Consider the following 19,134-nt stretch of genomic DNA (forward strand, 5'->3'; position numbering starts at 1 on the left):
ACAAGTCATAAGAATGTATCCAACATGTTTTATAAAAGTTCAAGAAGTTATTTAACATGTTTTGGATTGTTCAAGGACTTATTTGTTCCAAAAATTGTCCAATGTGTTATTTAACATTTTTTGGAATGTCCAAGGACTTATTTGTTCCAAAAATTGTCCAATGACTTATTTAACATTTTTTGAAATGTTCAAGGACTTATTTGTTCCAAAAATTGTCCAATGACTTATTTAACATATTTTGAAATGTCCAAGGACTTATTTGTTCCAAAAAATTGTCCAAGGACTTATTTAACATGTTTTGGAATGTCCAAGGACTTATTTGTTCCAAAAAATTGTCCAAGGACTTATTTAACATGTTTTAGAATGTCCAAAAACTTATTTGTTCCAAAAAAAAATCTAAGGACTTAATCATTCCAAACAAGAAAGTCCATTGGTTTTTATTGTACTCTTCTCATTCTCATATGATGTCTTTTAAAGGCTCGAAAGTGTTTCTTACACGATCTCTCATCTATTACATAAAATTTAACTAATCATAAGAGTAGTATCTGATTGGTTTGAGCTTGACTCCAAAGGTCAAAAGTACCAACAGTTCTCAGGTTCAAATCTAAGGAGGAATAAAAATCCCCTTTGTGGCCGCGAAGGTTCAAATGCGGTGACTTCGGACTATCTGCAAAGCAGGTGGTCGTCTTGGGATTAATCGGCTCACATAGCGGATTGGATATCCAGGTTAATAAAAAAAATAACTATAAAGCAGAATTAAACCAAACGGGTTCATTATATATTATTCAAAAGCAGGGGTTTAGGAGGGATAGAATTTACGCATACCTCACCCCAATCAGTAAGAACGTGAGACTGTTTAAAATTACTGATGATATGTGCTTATGAGCAATACGATTTAACTGTTTTTGTTGTAATAAACAATATTGTATGAAAACGTACATCTTGCTTTGTAAGCTTAATAAAATTGATCTTTTACTTCTCAGTGAACGGTTGAGACCGAAAGATAATTGAATATGGACTTTCATCAGTTATAAGAAATGAAACATGGTACAGTAATTGGAGAAGATGTAAACATGAAGAAACTAACAAAATAACTTGCAAACAGACAAGAAAAGAAATGACAAAGAACGAACAAAACGGGAAAGAAAAACTAAACAAAGAAACAGACGATTGTACGAATGGATCTTGCAATTGGTCCCACGAAAGAGTCGTGAGGATGCAGTGGCACCTGGGGGACCGGATCATCATAAATTATCAGATCAAACTGGAGTCTTTTGATTGATTACTATTAAAAAAACATAATGGATATTTTTTAAATCACAAATTTAATGGAGGATTCAGAGATTTCTGTTACTGGTGACACAAAATAATTACCGTAATATAAAATGAAATAAAAATAATTTTAATTACTAAGGGCCGTTTACCAAATGCTTACTCTGTTAAGCACGTATAAGGTCACATTCCATTACCGGATGAACATGGCAAGAACCAAGAATCTTACATGGTAAGAGCGAAGGCACGAACCGAGAGTCTTACCCGGTAAGTAATGGCCACGACTCTTACCACGCTTAGCGCTTACCGGGTGAATTGTTATATGGATATTGGAGCTTTTCCTTTCTCAAAAGCTATTTTAAAAAGTAATTTAATGGAATTCTAAATATTCTCACACACTTTCCCTTATTTTTTCCCTTTGGTTCACGTAGGTAGCGTTTGGTACGCAGACAGGACGGGACATCACATGACAAAACAGGACGGGACGGGACAGGAACAGAACTAAATCATCTGTCATATGTTTGGTACGACTAAACAACATTGGACAAAACTGCTAAAATGACCAGATTGCCCCTAAATGTTGTTTAATGTTATTTTGCATCAGTAATGATCGTAAATGACACAAATCAACCAAAATGTATTTAAATAATTACACGTATGATATTTATACTATTTTCTAAATTTATATACACGTAACACAATAATTGTAAAAAATATACATAATTTAAAAATATTCCAACACATATCTTGAAAGACTACACAGATTGAAACTCATATATGAAGAAACCAGCCATGGCCCATGGGCACCAATCGAAAACCAAACATCGATCCTCAAGGATAGAACCTATAACTACAAAAAGAAAACACGGGGAAAACAGGGTGAGAAAGATTGAAGCAATCAATGAAACCGTACCTATCAATCGAAGCAATCGATTGAAGAATATAGCCGGAAGAGATGATGGAAGACATGGCGAGAAGATTGAAGCAACCTATTGAAATCAGGGTGAGAGGGTTTCTCCTCTTGCCCGCGTGGCTTTACATCGCCAGGTATGTATTGTTTTAGGTTTAGTTTATTTGAGAGGGTATAGAAGTAATTTTGTAGTTTGTCCCATGTTGTTCCACCTTTTTTTGGTGGAACAAAACATCTCAAGATTTGTCTCACTAAAATTAAAAATAGTCTCACCTAGTCCAATGCTTTTTCTGTCCATGGCATGCCAAATATGAAACTATTTTTTTTTTGTCTCGTCCCATCCCATATAGTCTGCATACCAAACGCACTCGTATGAACCCGTGTTTCAATAAACACCATTTACACACGTTTTAATATTTACTCTATATACATACATACATACACATAATTTATATGGGTTGGATTTTGATGACAATGTAAGTTACGGTGAGGAGGGATCTCCAATATTTGTATCAATCTTAATTGAAAATAAACCTTAATCAGATGCATCAGATCAATTAAGCACGATTCATAAAGTGGAGGTGATATAAAAAGTGATCAACGGTCTAGATTTCTTCTTACGCTTCTCACTTTAACTCATACTCACAAGATCTTTCGTATATACGTGTATATAGAGTGTATATACGTACACACACAGAATGCATACATATATACACACAGTGTATATACACTTTACGTACACAGAATGCAGACATATATATATATACCTGCAAACCCACACCAGATTTCTCGTGACAGAGCTCACAAGCCAAGAAATCTACACTCTTCACCATCCCCCTTCACGCATTTCCCACAAAGAAATCTTGAATTCACAGCTCTTTTTTTTCCATAATCACCATATCTTTTTCATCATTCACATCTTCTTCTTCTTCTTCTTTAATTTTATGCAATAATCTGATCTCACTCACTGTTTCTAACATCCCCTGTTCAAGATTCTTCCAGAAGCTTTTCCTTATTGGAAGCTTCAATTTGACCCCATTTACAGAATAAAAAAGTGATATTAAAATCACAAGAGGTACCTTTGATTATGAGTAACACTTAATCTCTTTATGTCATCTATACTTTACTTGTTTACTTAGATTAGTGGCTATCCGAACCTCCATTTTTATACCAGGGTTTTTCTGTATTTAGGGTTTCATTTGCATTCATCATCATTATTTGGTGAATTTTTTGGGGGGTTTTAAAGATGGATTACTGTTGTTCAACATTGAAAGGCAATACCCATTTGCCAAAACTAAGTGGGTTTGATGGAGGTTTAAGAAATGTGGATCAAGGGTTCTTGAAAGGGGGTATGATCAGAGGGAGCCTAAACGACAGCGTTTGGGTTAACCATTTGCAGAAAAGCTTGAAATTTCATAAGAGGGTTAGCAAGATTACAAACCCTGGGGTTGCTTTCTCTGTTATCACATCAGATAATGGCAAAGAGACCTTGGTTGAGGTACAGATTCAATCCTGTTTACTCCATTTTTTGTATAATCTTGAATGGTTTTTGTTCAATTTTCAGTGTAATTTGTGTTGATTTGATAGATGTAATTGAGATCAATCATCAAGATTCTTTACCCTTTGAATGAATCCATCTATAAGGGCTGTTTGGCAATTACTGAATGGTTTGGTGTAGAATGATTAAGTGGTCAGAATGATTAAGAGGTTTTCATGATATTTTATGATATAGTGCAAAATGAAATATAATTGTTTGGTAATTGTGTACAACGAAATTAGGGCTTTTTAATGGTTAAGGGAGATCCAAGATACAAAATCATTCAGAGGGTTTTAGAACCATTAAGAGGCAGACTTTTTTTTCCAAACAAGATTCACCTCTTTAACGATTCAGATGATGGAATTATTAAAAGGTAAACAAACAACCCATTTCTTGATGAAATATGTTCTTGAGCATGAATAACAAAGAAATGATGATTTGGGTTTGGATTAATGGAGGATTTGTTGGTTTCTGTTTTGAGATTTGAGTCTGATTCATATGTTTGTTGGATCTTTAGTTGCATACAAACTCATGTAATTCGAATTTATAGACACTGGCTGCACCAAGATTCGAGAGACGGAGGGTTAATCCGAAAAATGTGGCTGCAATCATACTGGGTGGTGGTGCAGGAACTCAACTCTTCCCTCTTACAAGCAAGTCCGCAACACCGGCTGTAAGAATATGTCTCTATCGGTTCATACGATCCTATCCGTTTATCTTCGATTTTGAATCACTTTGGTTGACCCGGGATTGTTGGCTAGTTACAACAAAATCGGTTTCATAGCACGCTAACTATGTCTAAGGAGGGCCGTTTACCAAACCGGTAAAATTTAACACTATACTTGCTCACAGGGTAATATTTTAGTCCATCAATACGGCATTGTATGTAACAATTTACCCGGTAAGCGCTAACCGTGATAAGTCATTGCCATCACTTAACGGGTAAGACTCTCTCGGTCCTTCCTTTTGCTCTCACATAGAACGCACAATTGTTTGGTCTTATAAACTGAAGTCTTATAAAGTAATCTATTAAGACATTTAGACATATTTGGCGTTCTATAAATCCGATTTTGTTGTAGTGGCTTGTGAGGGTCGAAGAGGGAAGTCTTTAATTGACGTAAAAAAATTAGTTTATAATTTTCGTGATTCCGATTGTATGTTTTGTACAGGTACCTGTAGGAGGATGCTATAGGCTTATCGACATCCCAATGAGCAATTGCATAAACAGCACCATAAACAAGATCTTCGTTCTAACGCAGTTCAACTCCGCTTCACTTAATCGTCACATTGCTCGTACCTATTTTGGCAACGGTGTGAACTTTGGGGATGGTTTCGTGGAGGTACGACACTTTTGACCTCATCGATCTTGAATAGGATCCGTATGTTCTAAATTTTATACGCGTTAAGGATGCATTTGGTATACGGGACATGACTGTACAAAAACTTCTGGTCCCCCGTTTGGCATGGCATTAGACTAGGATAGGACAGGGCTGAGTGGAACAAACAATGCATTCTTTTTCTGTTCCACCAAGATTGGTAAATTACTAAACTACCCATGTCAAATTAAAACCCTATAAACTTGATAATTTGTTCACGTGCCTACCTCACTATCGCCCGTCTGGTCCTGTTCAGTTCGGTTCGTGTACCAAACGCACCCTTAAGGTTTTAAGTCGTGTTGCTTTCCGAGAGACTTGTTAACAAAATATGTGATTCTGCATCTCAATATCATCTGCTTTTGTTCGACAGGTGTTGGCTGCCACTCAAACACCCGGTGAAGCGGGAATGAATTGGTTTCAAGGAACTGCAGACGCCGTGAGGCAATTTACATGGGTTTTTGAGGTTCGTTTTGTGCGTTAATTTCATGTTCTTGATGGAATATACTCTCAAATCTTAATTTTCGGTAACTAATGTTTCGTTAGGATGCCAAGAACAAGGATATCGAGGATATACTGATCTTGTCGGGTGATCATCTTTACCGAATGGACTATCTGAACCTTTTGCAGGTATCTATGCTTATTTTGTATCTTATTGAAAAAGCCTCGTTTGGTTAGCCATAAGTTAGCTTTTTGAAAAGTTGCTTTAAGTAGCGTTTCAATAAGCTCCAATAGACTCTTTTTTCACTTTTTTCCAATTATGTCCCTATTCAAATGAATTTTTCAAACATGCTCTTTTAGGTCATTTCAAAAGCTGCTTGTCAGATAGTTTTTACCAAACATGACTAGTTTATCAGCCAACAACTAGTTTATCAACCGATTCACCAAACATGGTCTAATTCTGCTTATTGTTTGAAATGTACGAACAGAATCACATCGACAGAGATGCCGATATTACAGTTTCTTGCGTGCCCGTGGGCGAAAGGTCCGGTTGTTTGTACTCTTTATCGTTTTATTTTTCGTTTCTCTTCTATCAGATCTGAAATGGGGTGTCGTGAATTTTCAGCCGAGCACCGGATTTTGGACTATTGAAGTTCGATAGCAAGGGTCAAGTCATCCAATTTGCTGAAAAACCAAAAGGCGATGATTTGCAAGCAATGGTGAGCCGACATCATCCGATATAAACAAGAAACACTCGTGGTTTGGAACTCGTTTTCTTGATTACTTTTCTGTTATGCAGCGAGTTGATACGAGTCTACTTGGATTATCACCAAAAGAGGCTGAAGAATCGCCGTATATTGCATCGATGGGGGTCTACGTTTTCAAAAGAGATATTCTGTTGAAGCTTCTAAGATGGAGATACCCGACATCTAACGACTTCGGGTCCGAAATCCTTCCAGCTGCCGTGACTGAGCATAACATGCAAGTAAGTAAATAAGTCGTGCTCGTTTTGAGCTAAGGGGCGTTACTTCCGTTTTACATGATTTTGATGATCGTGGCAGGCGTACTTATTCAGAGATTACTGGGAAGATATTGGAACGATCAAGTCGTTCTATGATGCGAACTTGGCGCTTACAGATGAGGTGATTTAGTCGTGAACGTTTTGTTTGTTCGTTCAATACGCATAAAACAATATGATGTACGTTCGATTGAAGTCGGCTTTGGTTTGATGTTGTTTGAAGGTACCGAAGTTTCAGTTTTACGATCCGAAGACTCCGTTTTTCACTTCTCCGAGGTTCTTGCCACCAACCAAGATCGAAAAAAGCAAGGTAAAACTCGTACTCGGGTGTCAAACTGACTAATTTTCAACTTTGTCGAACCGAAACCGAACCACAAACTAAATGGATTGTTTCTGTGGTTTGAACTTGCACCCGTGCCATTTCTTGGCCGTAATGGTTAGCTCAAATTTCTTACTTCCGTCCCTGATTTTCCAGATCAAAAATGCAATTATTTCGCACGGTTGTTTCTTGAGAGAATGCAGCATCGAACACTCGATAGTGGGTGAACGCTCACGTTTAGACTCGGGTGTCGAACTCAAGGTGCGCGTAGCATGATAATGGACCTTCGTATATTACTATCATAACTTCTCCATTCCGATCAGCGATCACTAAACAAAAGCGACATTTTCTTGATTACGATCCATGACAGGATACGCTAATGTTGGGGGCAGATTATTACCAGACAGAGTCCGAGATCGCTTCTTTGTTAGCCGACGGGAAGGTCCCGATCGGTATCGGAAGTAACACAAAGATCAGGTACATTACCAAAACTACAAACCAAACAAATAAACTCACACACCCTCCTCACCTATGGTGAGGTTTGAACCGCTGACCTCCTAGAAGGCCAAGGGCTACGATACCGCTAGACCAAAGACCCTTTGGCAACTACAAACCAAACTTGTTGTCTTAGGTTTGGAAAAAAAAAACGAACCGGGTGCGACAAAAATGCATTTTAAGAGCATTTGTAACAAAAATTCTCCGAAATGGAGAATGGAACTTCAAAATCTCTAAAATAAAAATACATTCAACTTCAACAGATTCTCCATTTTGGAGATGCTTTAATAAAATAGGTGAAGATGGACAAGATTGGTAAATTACTAAACCACTCATGTCAAATTAAAACCCTAAAACCCTCCGCTGTTTTTTCAACACCTATCCCTCTCCCTTGTCTACGTCTGCTTATCAAACGCACCCAAAAACACCATATAAAATCTTGGGTCTGCTAACTTTCCGATTTTCGTTGCAGAAACTGCATCATAGACAAAAACGCAAAGATCGGAAGCAACGTGACCATCATGAATAAAGACGTAAGCGAAAACCTTATCTTATAGTTCACGGTCGAATCTAGACCGTCGGTCGGCGAGTTTAGGTTGTGAGTTCAAATCTAACGGTTAAAATGTTTGCAGGGGGTTGAAGAAAGTGATAGAGGTGGTGAAGGATTCTACATAAGATCAGGGATCACAGTCATATTGGAGAAGGCTACAATCAGTGATGGGATTGTTATATGAATTGGGGTAAGGTACAAGTGGTGATGCAGAGAGTACATGCCATGTGACCACAAGACCAAGTGGGTTGCACCATTGGGTTCTTGGATTGAACCCTAGGGGTTTTAGGGGTGGGGCGGGGTTGGGTGGGGCGTTTTAATGATTGTAGCCATGTAAAGTGCCCCTTTTTTCTTGTATTATATGTTTATGACAAAAATGGTGTATCTATTTAATTTTTAATAAATTAATATATAATATTGATATTTTATTTAGTGATTATTAATTAATTTTGATAACATTTTGAATTTTTTATAAAATATATTGAATATTTTAATAATATAATTTATATAGTTCTATACTATATTATAAAGTATTTGACAAAACTTTTAAAAATATTTTTTTATGCGTAAAATACTGTTTATTAATGTCTATTATTTAAAACTCAAGATTACAAGTAAATTGTGCGTAAGTACAACTTATTAAAATTTCATATCTGAATTTGTGTAACTAACTGCAGATAAATATAATCAAATACAGGATAAACATCTCATTTTAAATATAAAAAATCTAAAATATAATTAGGATAATTATTGAGTTTAACAGAATACTTAACTATTATTGTTATAAAATGTTATATTATTAAACCAAAAATATTTTATTATTAAACTTAAATTAAATTATAACAAAAAAAATAAAGAAATGACATAAAAATGAAAACTTTTAAATAGTTGATTTGATATAAATTTTTATGATATCTTTAAATTTATATTTTATTCAAAAATAAAATCATTATTGCTTTCTTGAAAACACATAAAATCGTATTATAACATCGACAAAGAGATTTTAAATTAAAAATGGAGAAAGTGTTAGAAGATAAATGTAGGAACAATTAAAAAGCTACATGAAACCAACCGGAGAGATTTTAAATTAAAAAAAAAACTTAAATCAATTTTACCGTTTACAAATCCTATGTAATAATAATAATCAAATAATTAAAAATAATAAATAATAATAAACATTATTTTTTATCAAAAATAATCTCTAATGCTTAAAAATAATAATTAACAAGGTAAAATTATTAAATTGACTTGTAACAATTACTATTAATATTAAATAATTAACAAAAAAAATTAAATATGACTAATAATAATTAAACAATTATAAATTATAATAGTTATAAAGAAATTAAATTAAATAATCATTTTAATTACATGGTTTCATCTCTTAACCATTTCTTTTCAAGAATCACGAAATAGCACTCTGTCTGTAGAAATCAGGTCCACAATTAGGTAAACAACAACAAAAATGTTACTGGAAATTGCATACCACATCACTCGTCACATCAGCAGATTACGGATCTGGATATTACAGAGATAGTAATATTCAGAGCAAATTGCATGAAAAAGTAACGTAGTTTAACTTGATTCCTATTTTGAGTAACAGACTTTCAAAACTTCCAGTTTGGTACCTAAGATGTAAAGTTTTAAATATTTAAATATCCTGGTAACCAGTTGAAGCATTAACCGGTTATCATGCAGATGTGGCGAGTGATGTGGTATCCGGTTAATGCTTCAGCAAATAATACTGATTTGGATATCACATCACTCGCCACATTAGCATGGTAACCGGTTAATATTTCAACAGGTTACCCGGGTACTTAAGTGTTTAAAACTTTACATCTTAGATACCAAAATAAAAGTTTTAAAAATACATTATCTAAAATAGAAATCAAATTAAAGTATTTTAATTTTTTATGTAATTTATCTTTTAATTAATTTAAGATCTTGGATCTGATGGGATCATTGGAAATTGAGCAGATGAATTTAATTCCCAAGAATGAATATTAACATGACGAAATTCCCAAGGGTGCACAGAAGTCGTTGCAACACATGAATTTTTCCCTTTTTTTCAAATTATTTTATAAACTGGTGTAAATGATATCGAGCTTTTAACAAGTTATTTAAGCTCGAGTTTAATAATTAACGAGTTTGAGTCGATTTCCAACACAAAAACAAAGTTTGTTTGATTTAACGAGTCGTGTTCTATAACGATAATATTTGACTCGACTTATTCGAAAGCTCTATTAAACTCTACGAATTGAGTAGAACCAAATCGAGCATTCGAGCATACATTTTTTTTTTTCACTCATCGAGTTTGAGTAAATAAACAAGTTAATTAATCTCGAATTTGAGCACATAAACGAGCATTGAGCTGGAGCTCAAACATCGAAAAAATATTCAAGCTCAAGCCCGACTTTGAAAAAGTTGATCGAGCTCGAGTCAAGCTTGATATTATTTTTTTCGAGCCGAGCTTGATAACGTGATACTCGACTTGACTTGTTTACATCCCTAGTTCAATTGACAGAAGGGTTATGTCACTTTACTTAAATACAAAACAGATCATATGGGTTTAATCCCGACCCCCACTCGCTAATCTCAACCGTTGAGTGAGTTAAAAAAAATGTTCCATCACATTGATGTCTTTGAATGTGGGTTATATACGGACCGTATTAGGGTAGTCGGTATCAACTTTTGTTTAATTAAAAACGAATTTTCTATTAATTTAAATTAAATTTAAATGTTGAGACATGGATTTATATATATTTAAATTAAAAGAAAAACCAAAATCCGTTGTAGTCTAGTTGGTCAGGATATTCGGCTCTCACCCGAAAGACCCGGGTTCAAGTCCCGGCAACGGAATTGTTAAACTTTTTTTAAAATTACCAATTTGCACCTACAATTCATGAGAATTGTTACTTTCACCCCCTAAACTTCTCGTAATGTCTCAAACTCGCACTAGAAATTTTACCATCTGACTTTTGTTATAACTGACAAGACCAAGAAATTGTTGTTACTTCGTTCAATTATGGAATTAAAATTTTGAATTAATATGAAAACGCCCTCCAAAATTTCGAATTTTAATATCGTTTGTTTACAATCCCACAATGCAATCGTCGTGTTATTTTAGAACACTTGAAAAAACAGTAAACAATACGGTTATAAAATTATTATGATGTATACCATTAAACCGGTAAACAGAGATGCACAACCAAACGTTGTCGGGTACAAACAAAATATCACTCTGATATCCACAATATCGTCGGGTTATATCATATTGTCCTAGGGGAGAACCCACTATGGTGTATAAGATGGCACGGGTTACTACTTCGTTCCTCCGTATTATTTTGATGGACGCAACCATATATTTTCTTGAAACTACGACATTAACACAAATTTTTCTTGGTAGAGAGTTGGTTTGCATAGCTTTTTCCCCTTCTAGCCCCTGGTTTGAATTTCATTTGTGTCATTTTCTTAGTTTTTAACTTTTAATTTCGGGCTTATTATGTTTCCTAAAAGATTTGAGATAAAAGATTCGAACACAAGACCTCATATACAAAAAGCATAAAACTAATCATCAGATCAATGATGATTTTGTAAAGAAGATCCATAGCTTTGTTTTTTACAGTCAAATTGTGCCACCACTAGTAATAATTTATAGGTTACGATGACTCATTCTATTGCATCAAACCATACATGCAAAAGGAGAGTCTAGGGAGGATGTATACAGAACACGTAGGGGTTGTTCGGTTCGTTTTCTGTTAAGACCTGTATGGATATAGTTGTCTGTATATTAACAAATAAGTTGTTGTTCGTTTGTTGTACTGAATAAACAGTTTGAATGTCAGAAATGACCATTTTACACCAACCTATATTAAAGACTATTAAAGCATTTGTTTGATAAAAATGTTGAATATTTGACTCTGAATGGTTAAAAAATATCAATTTGAATTTTTTTTTAAATAAAAACAATTCACCAAGTCGTATCAAACCCAAATTAGAACAATTTCATTCTCCAAAATATCTAGCCCTAGTATTTTTTCAAATCTAAAATCTTTAATTGTTGGTGGGATTTTAGATGTTATTGAGGATGAGATTGTTTGTTAAAAGAAGGGTATTTAAATAAAAAGTTTGGCTGAATGTAGACAAGTGCCCTTCTTAAGCTGTCCAAATAAGCTCTTGATTTCTAGATTAAGCCATAACCGAACAGTCATTTATGGCTGAGCGAATAAGCTATATGGGCTATACAGCCCAACAAGCCACAACCGAAACAGCCCGTAATAAAGCTTCTATAGTACTTGCAAAACAGAAAAGCAAACCATGTACTATAGAAGCTTTACCATGTATGCATCTTTGTAACAAAATGCAAGCAGAAAACAGAATTCGTTATTTCATAAAAGCACCCACACTAATAAAAGCCAGAATCAAGTAGATACAATCAAGTCCGAAACGAAGAAAAGGCAGATAGATTACCGATAAATGCTCGATTCCGGCAAGGGCGACGCCTACAGAATCTCGTCAAACAAAACTGAAATTCGATCTATCATTGTTCAAACGACTTGGTGTTCCAAACGACACAAGATTCCTTCTTCTGAAACTTGCACTGTTGAAAACCGGTCATGGCCTTTCCCATTAGAGCCATTGCAGCGATGCTCGGAAACTGCCTTTTCTCAAACTCCTCCGGTGCTGGTTTGGAGTTCTCCTCCGGCTTGCAAATCTCCACGGTTTTCTGATTCTTTTGATTCTGGGTATGACTCCATCTTTGAATCCAAGAATGTGAAAGCGTTATATCCTTGTTCTCCCGCTTTGTTTCTAACGACACCATTGAAGGGTGTTGCTCTTTAGTGCTGCATTCACCTGTCTGGAAAACTGATTCTTTAAGTTGGAATTTACCGCTAAGAGATTCTGAATCTTTACCATTGCGTATATCCAACACGGGTTTGGGATTGTGTTCCACGACTCTGGTAAAGAACTCGTTCTGTTTTCCGTTAGATGATGTTTCGGCCAATTTTGAGGTTTTGGTGCCGAGAGCAAGAGAACTTGAAGCACTTAACTTGAGACGCTTGATCCATCTGCTTCCTGGCTCTGAACCCAGGTTACTATCTGAACATTCATCCGACTTTGAGTTACTTGAATGGTCAACATTGAATTGCAGTGTGTTCATATCCAAACTTTGAGTTCTTGAGGAGCACGGCTCGGGTTTCTCGGTTGAGATAGATGCAGCAGGTAGAGCAGAAAGGTCTAAGTTTATATCGGGTAGTTCAATCATAAGCTTTTTGCCTGTATCTTTCTCTGTTGATAAGTTAACTGGAGATTGAAGGGGTAAATTTGACTCCATCATGACGTTCTGAAATGTTAGGAAGAGTTAAGGTAATGAGTTCACTGCTGGTACTTTTTTTCACATGTATGTTACTTTGACCATAATAACCCCCTCCCAGACACACACACACACACACATACACACAGAGTTGGGTCTGGCTGTCGGGGCGTTTATTCTATAACCCACCACCAAGAAGAGCATCTCCAACAGATTTTCCCGTAGTTTATTCAAAATGGAGAAACAAAAGTCAAAATCTCCAAAATAATAGATTCAACTCCGACAGTTTCTCTATTTTCAAGATTCCAACATTAATTATATTATTAAAATATTTAATAATACAAAAAAACCATTCTGTCAAAAGCACCAGGAGGTCCCAGGTTCAAATCCAAGGAGGAAAAAAAATCCCCTTGTGGCCACGGAGGTTCAAATACGGTGACTCCGGACTATTTGCAAAGCAGGTGGTCGTCCTGGGATTAGTCAGTTCGTATAACGGATTGGATATCCAGATTAATAAAAAAATCATTCTCTCTTCCTCCATTTGATTTTCTTTCCGCAAGTTGGGGTTTTTTTCTTGGAATAATAAAAAAAGTCATTTTCGCTCTTCGTCCATTTTATTTTAGATGAATCTTCAAATGTGTAGCATTTTATTTCCCCCCCCCCCCCTTTCTCCTTCATTCTGAAGTTTTGGAGAAGCAGTTGAAATAAACAACGAACATAAAAACTCCAAAATCTCATTTTCTCCATTTCGGAGGAGCTGTTAAAGTCTTTGCAGACGCTCTGAAAAACCGATGTTGCTTCATCTTTCCCGAAAGGTATGAAAAAGCAGAAAAAGTAGAAAAGGAAGCAAGCAAGGAAGGGGGAGTTTATTAAACACTTACTTGGTAAGTGCTTAACGCATAAATTCATCGATAAACATGAGAAGGGCCAAGAATCTTACCAGGCAAGAGCGATGAGAAGGATGAAGAGTCTTACCCGGTAAGTGAGGATGACGACTCTTACCCAGGTAAACGCTTACCCAGTAAATTGTTGCATTCGATATGTTTTGATGTACTAAAATCTTACGCATCAAAATAAGTTATAGTGTTGACTCCTATTGGTAAGCGCTTACCGGGTAAGCATTTGGGTAAACAGCCCCTTAACTGTTAATCTGATAATATAGACTTCACCTAAAAATTGATCTACCCAGATTGACACCTAGAAATTTAAGCAAACCTATAAAAAGCAAAAGAGAACTGAAGGTACAGCAAAGATACCTTGTTCGGTGAGATCAAATGTACACCTGAAACAATGGATTAGAAATTGTAAGTTAACTGATGGCAGAAGTCAAATTATACAACAATCGATACTAGTACATACATGCATCAACAAATTTTTTACCAGAAACGCAATTCTCCTTAAAAGATTCCATGTCCATGGCATCGGTATCAGCTGATGACTCATTTTTCTGAACTTCTCCAACAGCTTTTACGTCTTCAACGTTTTCCTGTGATTCGTGATCTGATGAATCTAACAGTTGAAGCTTTACTCCTCGTTGACCATGAGTAACGAGTGGAGGGATGCAATTAAGCTCCCTGAGACCATCTCCTTTAAGTTGGCTGGATACCGTGGACTCTCTAAAGATCTGGTTTTCTTGATACAATTTACCATCTGTCTGCTTCGTGATTAATAAACTGTGAGTTGTTCTAGAAAAACTGTGAAGACCACCTGCTAATCCCTGTACAGAGCTTAGAGGGGCACTCATCCTTGCCATCTCCACATCATGAATAAATTGAGGAACATCTTGAAATGAGCATGGTCTCCCTGATTTGGTCGTTTCTGAGGTACCCGTTTGATGTGGAAAGAATCCCATTCCGATATGTTTTTGCATCCTCTTGTACTGTTCTTCAATAAACGCTGGTGAACGGCTTGTAGAAGGGTCATTCTTCATAACGGCTGCTTTGTTCTGTCTTAAAAAAGGCGGCATCTCGGACTTTTCGTGTTTTGGGAAGTTATTCAAATTTCGCTCGCCAACCAAAGCAGCAGAGTGACTGCAATAACTTGGGTGTTGTTGTTCCAAGAAATTAGTTTCAGGCAAGTGCTCTTTGGACGCAAAGGCTGACGTCAGCTGGCGGAAATTTTCCGGTCCATGGGTTGTGTGGCTGTTAGCAAACTTCTCCTTGGAAAGCCTTGAGCCAGAGTAGCTGCCATCGCCAAAAAACATGTGATATTTCACCTGCTCTATAGGAATCTGTGATACACTTTCCGGTTGAAAATGGCATTCTCTTGACGACGTTTCTGCATTCAAAGTGGTCGTCAACTTCTTTAAAGAAACTTGAGATTCTAATGCTTGCCCTCCTCTAGTTTCTCCACCTTCATTCGATATGGAACTTCTCCCACTTTCCTGACCACGCTTGAAAAATGGAAACGATTGACTACCGGGTTTCTTTAAACTCATTGCCAAATCCACATCTCTGATGCCTTTAGAAGATCCAAAATTATCAGATGCTATTTCGATTCCTGGCAGGTGTTTCTTGATATCTTGATCATCTACTTCGCTTCTACCAAGCTGAGTTAAATGATCATGTGTGGTCGATTCAAATCGTGTTCCTGTCCAATGCGTCAACCACGCAGATTGGTGAGGATTTACAGGCTGCACGGATTTCCCATTGTTAACATGTAGTGATCTTGCTTCACGCTCAGGCATGATGATTGGAACTTGCAACTTGATATAATATGGTGTCCAAATATCACCAATATCACCTTCCGAATCTGACAAGAACTTAAGTATAACTTGCAGAAATGTCCCTTTTAAGCTGGCAATTCAGACCTTATCTGCCTAGGATAGAAATATTCAAGAAAAGAGAAAAGTTAACACCAACTTCGGAAACTACATCCTCGATGCGAAGCAAATGAAGGTTTGTATGGTACATAAGCTCAAAGCTTGCAACCATGATAACTATCTCACAACAGTTGAGCTATGTTTTGCAAACTAGCCAATAAGCTAGTTGTTAGCTAAGTCTATCTGTGAGCTGAAAAGCTAGTTGTTAGCTAATAAGCTAGTTGATAGTTGGAAAGCTTGCCATGTTTGACGAAAACTTGTTGTTAAGCTAGATGAAAATGTAAAAAATGACCCAAAAACATGTTAAAAAGTGTCAAAAAACCCCATGAAGCTTATTGAAATGCTACAGGCTTTTCAAAACACTAGCTTATGTCTAACCAAACGGTATTTTTTAATAAGCTCAAAAAATAAGCTAGTTTATGGTTACCAAGCACGTTGTTAAAGCTACAATCAAGACCCTAGGTTACCATAAACCAAAATTTAGCAAATATGTGTAGCTCCAATGTTTGCATAAGTAAACAAACCTTCACAACCTTAGCCTGTATTTGATTTGATTCATCAAGTTCCTTAAGGTCTTAGATAGCTTGCGATTGGAATTCACAGCAAGATCCAATTCAAACTCCCAACCTCGAATACCACCCTACCAAACCCTAGCTCACTTCCCTACAACCATTTCTTAAAAAGAACTATAGTTTTACGAAGCTTCATCACCTCAACCTCTCAAAACCCTATCATATACATCCACCATTCTTAGAAGTTAGAAGTTTTCCTCCCAAGTCTTTGCATAAAACTAATTGATTAGAGATAACGGCACAAAATTGAAATGAAAAAAGTCCACAAACCAACCCTAGAGCTACAAACAATCGTAGAAACATAGAAAAACAGTCGAAATCTTACACAATTTCATACTAGCAATAATCATACACATATTATTCTACGTTAAAGATAGACCAACAGATCCGACTTCGAAATCAAACTTACCGGTGATATTAACGACGCTTCAGAAGATTCGCATAGAGAATTGAGCAAATAATGATGAATTATAAAGTGATGTATCGGAAGAAGGAGATGAAATCAGAGCCGCAGGATATTATTCGTGACAATGAGTTACCGTACGGAGAAGAAGAAGATAGACATCAGGGGTGTGTGTGTGGCCACGGCAAGGAGGTCCATGTGCATAGCATACAGTACGTATGCATATGTGCATTTGATGGTGGAGAGACATATGATGAAGAAGAAAACGAGAGATTGGAAAGAGGGCAAGCCTGGAAGCCGAACCGAGCCAAGCCAAGCCAAGTCGGTCCAATACCAGCCATTGTTTTGGATTTTTATGTCGAATAAGCCGTTTAGATCTTTTATCTATATTATTTTATTAAGCAAATTTAGCAAAAATTTTAAAATACTAAATAATCAAAATACATTTTATACTATTTTTATGTCACTTTTTCACCCCCTTCTCTCCTTACATACACTCACCCTCTTACATACATTCACCTTCTCACAACCCATTTTTTTTAAATTATAATTTTAAATTTACACTTTATACCCCTATAATTAATTAATTAATTTACTTTACGTCCTTTATTTTTAAATGTTTCATTTTAAATCTTTATCAAATTAACATATATAATCGTATATCAATTAAAACATATTTAAAAAATATATTCTTATTTTAACAAGTTACACTATTATAATCGTCTCGTTAATATCTTCGAAATGAGTGAATAGTTTTTGACTTAATTATATTATTATATATTATATATACTGTGAAAAAAATATTTTTAATATTTACGATTTATATTTTTATAGTTATTTTTTTATATATATACTATATATTTTGGGGTTAGGCTGTCCAAATTGCACTGTATAATATGTTCTGAATTAATATGTTCTTGGGTTTTTTTGAAATATATATATACATGTATTAATTCAACCTTAATCTGAGTTTCTGGACAGAAAAGAGGGTAAGCAGTTGAAATTTCATTCAAAAACCTATCTTTTTTGGTCTTTTCATAGCTTATGATTTGTCAAATTTGTAGTTTTCTTTATTGATTTTGAGTGTTTATCTTAAAACTCAAGTTTCTTGGTTCTTTGCTCTTGGTGTAAATCGAACACATTTATGGAGTCGTTTAAATATGTTCGATTTTAAATATATTGGATTTTAAATTGTCATACAATTTTTTTCATCGATAGTCTGTAATTGGAACCATAACTCTTATTTATTCAAATTGTATTAATATGTAAAGATCAAGTGTAACCTATTATCATCGTTAAATCTTATCTTATAAAACCAGTGGAACTTCAAAATCGTTAAAATTCATGGCTCCCGCCTTATTGCACGGGTACACAACTAGTTACACTATTATTTAAATTTTTAATCTATATTTAAATTGAAATTTTATCGACATTTTATGTTTTTACCAATTAGTTAAATGTAAGAAATAGTAAATTACTTTCATAAATTTTTTTATTATAATATTTTTAGTTTATTTTTTTATTATAACAATGTATTTTAAAAATCTACTCATTATATTAATGGATAATCTGTTACATTTTAAACCGATAACCCCTTACTCTTTTGGCTTTCGTGGCTTCAATGAGGTGATATGTATGACACATCATTTTAACGATTTGAATAAAATAGAAAAAACTTATTTTAAATTATTTTTAATGATTTTCATTTTTCATTGCCACGATTTAAAAAAAATTATTAAATTACATGCAAATTAAATATTCTAGAGTAAAATATTTCTTAAACGAATATGATATATTTGTTTATAAAAAATGTAACACTTTTTATTTTATTTTCTTTAAAAAATACATATCTTTTAAAGTTTTTTTAAGATGTTAGCGAGTTACATTGTGATCTACAATTTTTTACTATTGTTATATTAATGAATAATTCAAAAAATATTTAATTTAATATACTTATGCGTTAAGTAACGAGTTTTTAGCTGAATACCGCCTTTTCGACGAATTTTTTAAGTTTTTTAGTTGATTTAGATGGATTTAAAGTTCTTTTTATTGATTTCGATGAACTTTTTTTATTTTTTGATGATTTCAAAAGACTTTTTCAGTTTTTCT

The 19,134-nt window shown here is 34.9% G+C and overlaps 2 protein-coding genes and 1 non-coding gene across 6 annotated transcripts; 2 read left to right on the forward strand and 1 right to left on the reverse strand.

The window, feature by feature from the left end:
• The first annotated feature begins 3,347 nt into the window (after positions 1 to 3,347).
• On the forward strand, positions 3,348 to 8,126 carry LOC112500336 (glucose-1-phosphate adenylyltransferase large subunit 1-like). Of its 2 annotated transcripts, none has more exons than XM_025103805.1 (14): positions 3,348 to 3,680; positions 4,270 to 4,392; positions 4,889 to 5,059; positions 5,466 to 5,558; positions 5,639 to 5,722; positions 6,022 to 6,077; positions 6,159 to 6,252; positions 6,333 to 6,518; positions 6,595 to 6,675; positions 6,775 to 6,861; positions 7,027 to 7,131; positions 7,241 to 7,347; positions 7,838 to 7,898; positions 7,998 to 8,126. In XM_025103805.1, the coding sequence occupies exons 1-14, from the start codon at positions 3,429 to 3,431 to the stop codon at positions 8,097 to 8,099; spliced, it is 1,602 nt and encodes a 533-aa protein (XP_024959573.1). In that variant the 5' UTR covers positions 3,348 to 3,428; the 3' UTR covers positions 8,100 to 8,126. The 2 variants fall into 2 exon arrangements, with proteins under 2 accessions (XP_024959573.1, XP_024959575.1); XM_025103807.1 differs by having other exon boundaries at positions 3,348 to 3,674.
• Positions 8,127 to 10,701: 2,575 nt separating this feature from the next.
• On the forward strand, positions 10,702 to 10,774 carry TRNAE-CUC. Its single transcript has one exon. It is a non-coding gene; the product is annotated as a tRNA-Glu (tRNA).
• A 1,503-nt stretch (positions 10,775 to 12,277) lies between these two features.
• On the reverse strand, positions 12,278 to 17,213 carry LOC112500061. 3 transcript variants are annotated; one of them, XM_025103323.1, is made up of 4 exons: positions 17,032 to 17,213; positions 14,589 to 16,043; positions 14,486 to 14,511; positions 12,278 to 13,259 (listed from the first exon to the last, which is right to left on the reverse strand). In XM_025103323.1, the coding sequence occupies exons 2-4, from the start codon at positions 15,913 to 15,915 to the stop codon at positions 12,456 to 12,458; spliced, it is 2,157 nt and encodes a 718-aa protein (XP_024959091.1). In that variant the 5' UTR covers positions 15,916 to 16,043; positions 17,032 to 17,213; the 3' UTR covers positions 12,278 to 12,455. The 3 variants fall into 3 exon arrangements, with proteins under 3 accessions (XP_024959091.1, XP_024959092.1, XP_024959090.1); XM_025103324.1 differs by having other exon boundaries at positions 14,610 to 16,047; XM_025103322.1 differs by having other exon boundaries at positions 14,589 to 16,047.
• Positions 17,214 to 19,134: the final 1,921 nt, after the last annotated feature.

Source organism: Cynara cardunculus (genome assembly GCF_001531365.2).
Source record: "Cynara cardunculus var. scolymus isolate 2C chromosome LG 17, CcrdV1, whole genome shotgun sequence".
Classification (NCBI taxonomy): domain Eukaryota; kingdom Viridiplantae; phylum Streptophyta; class Magnoliopsida; order Asterales; family Asteraceae; genus Cynara; species Cynara cardunculus.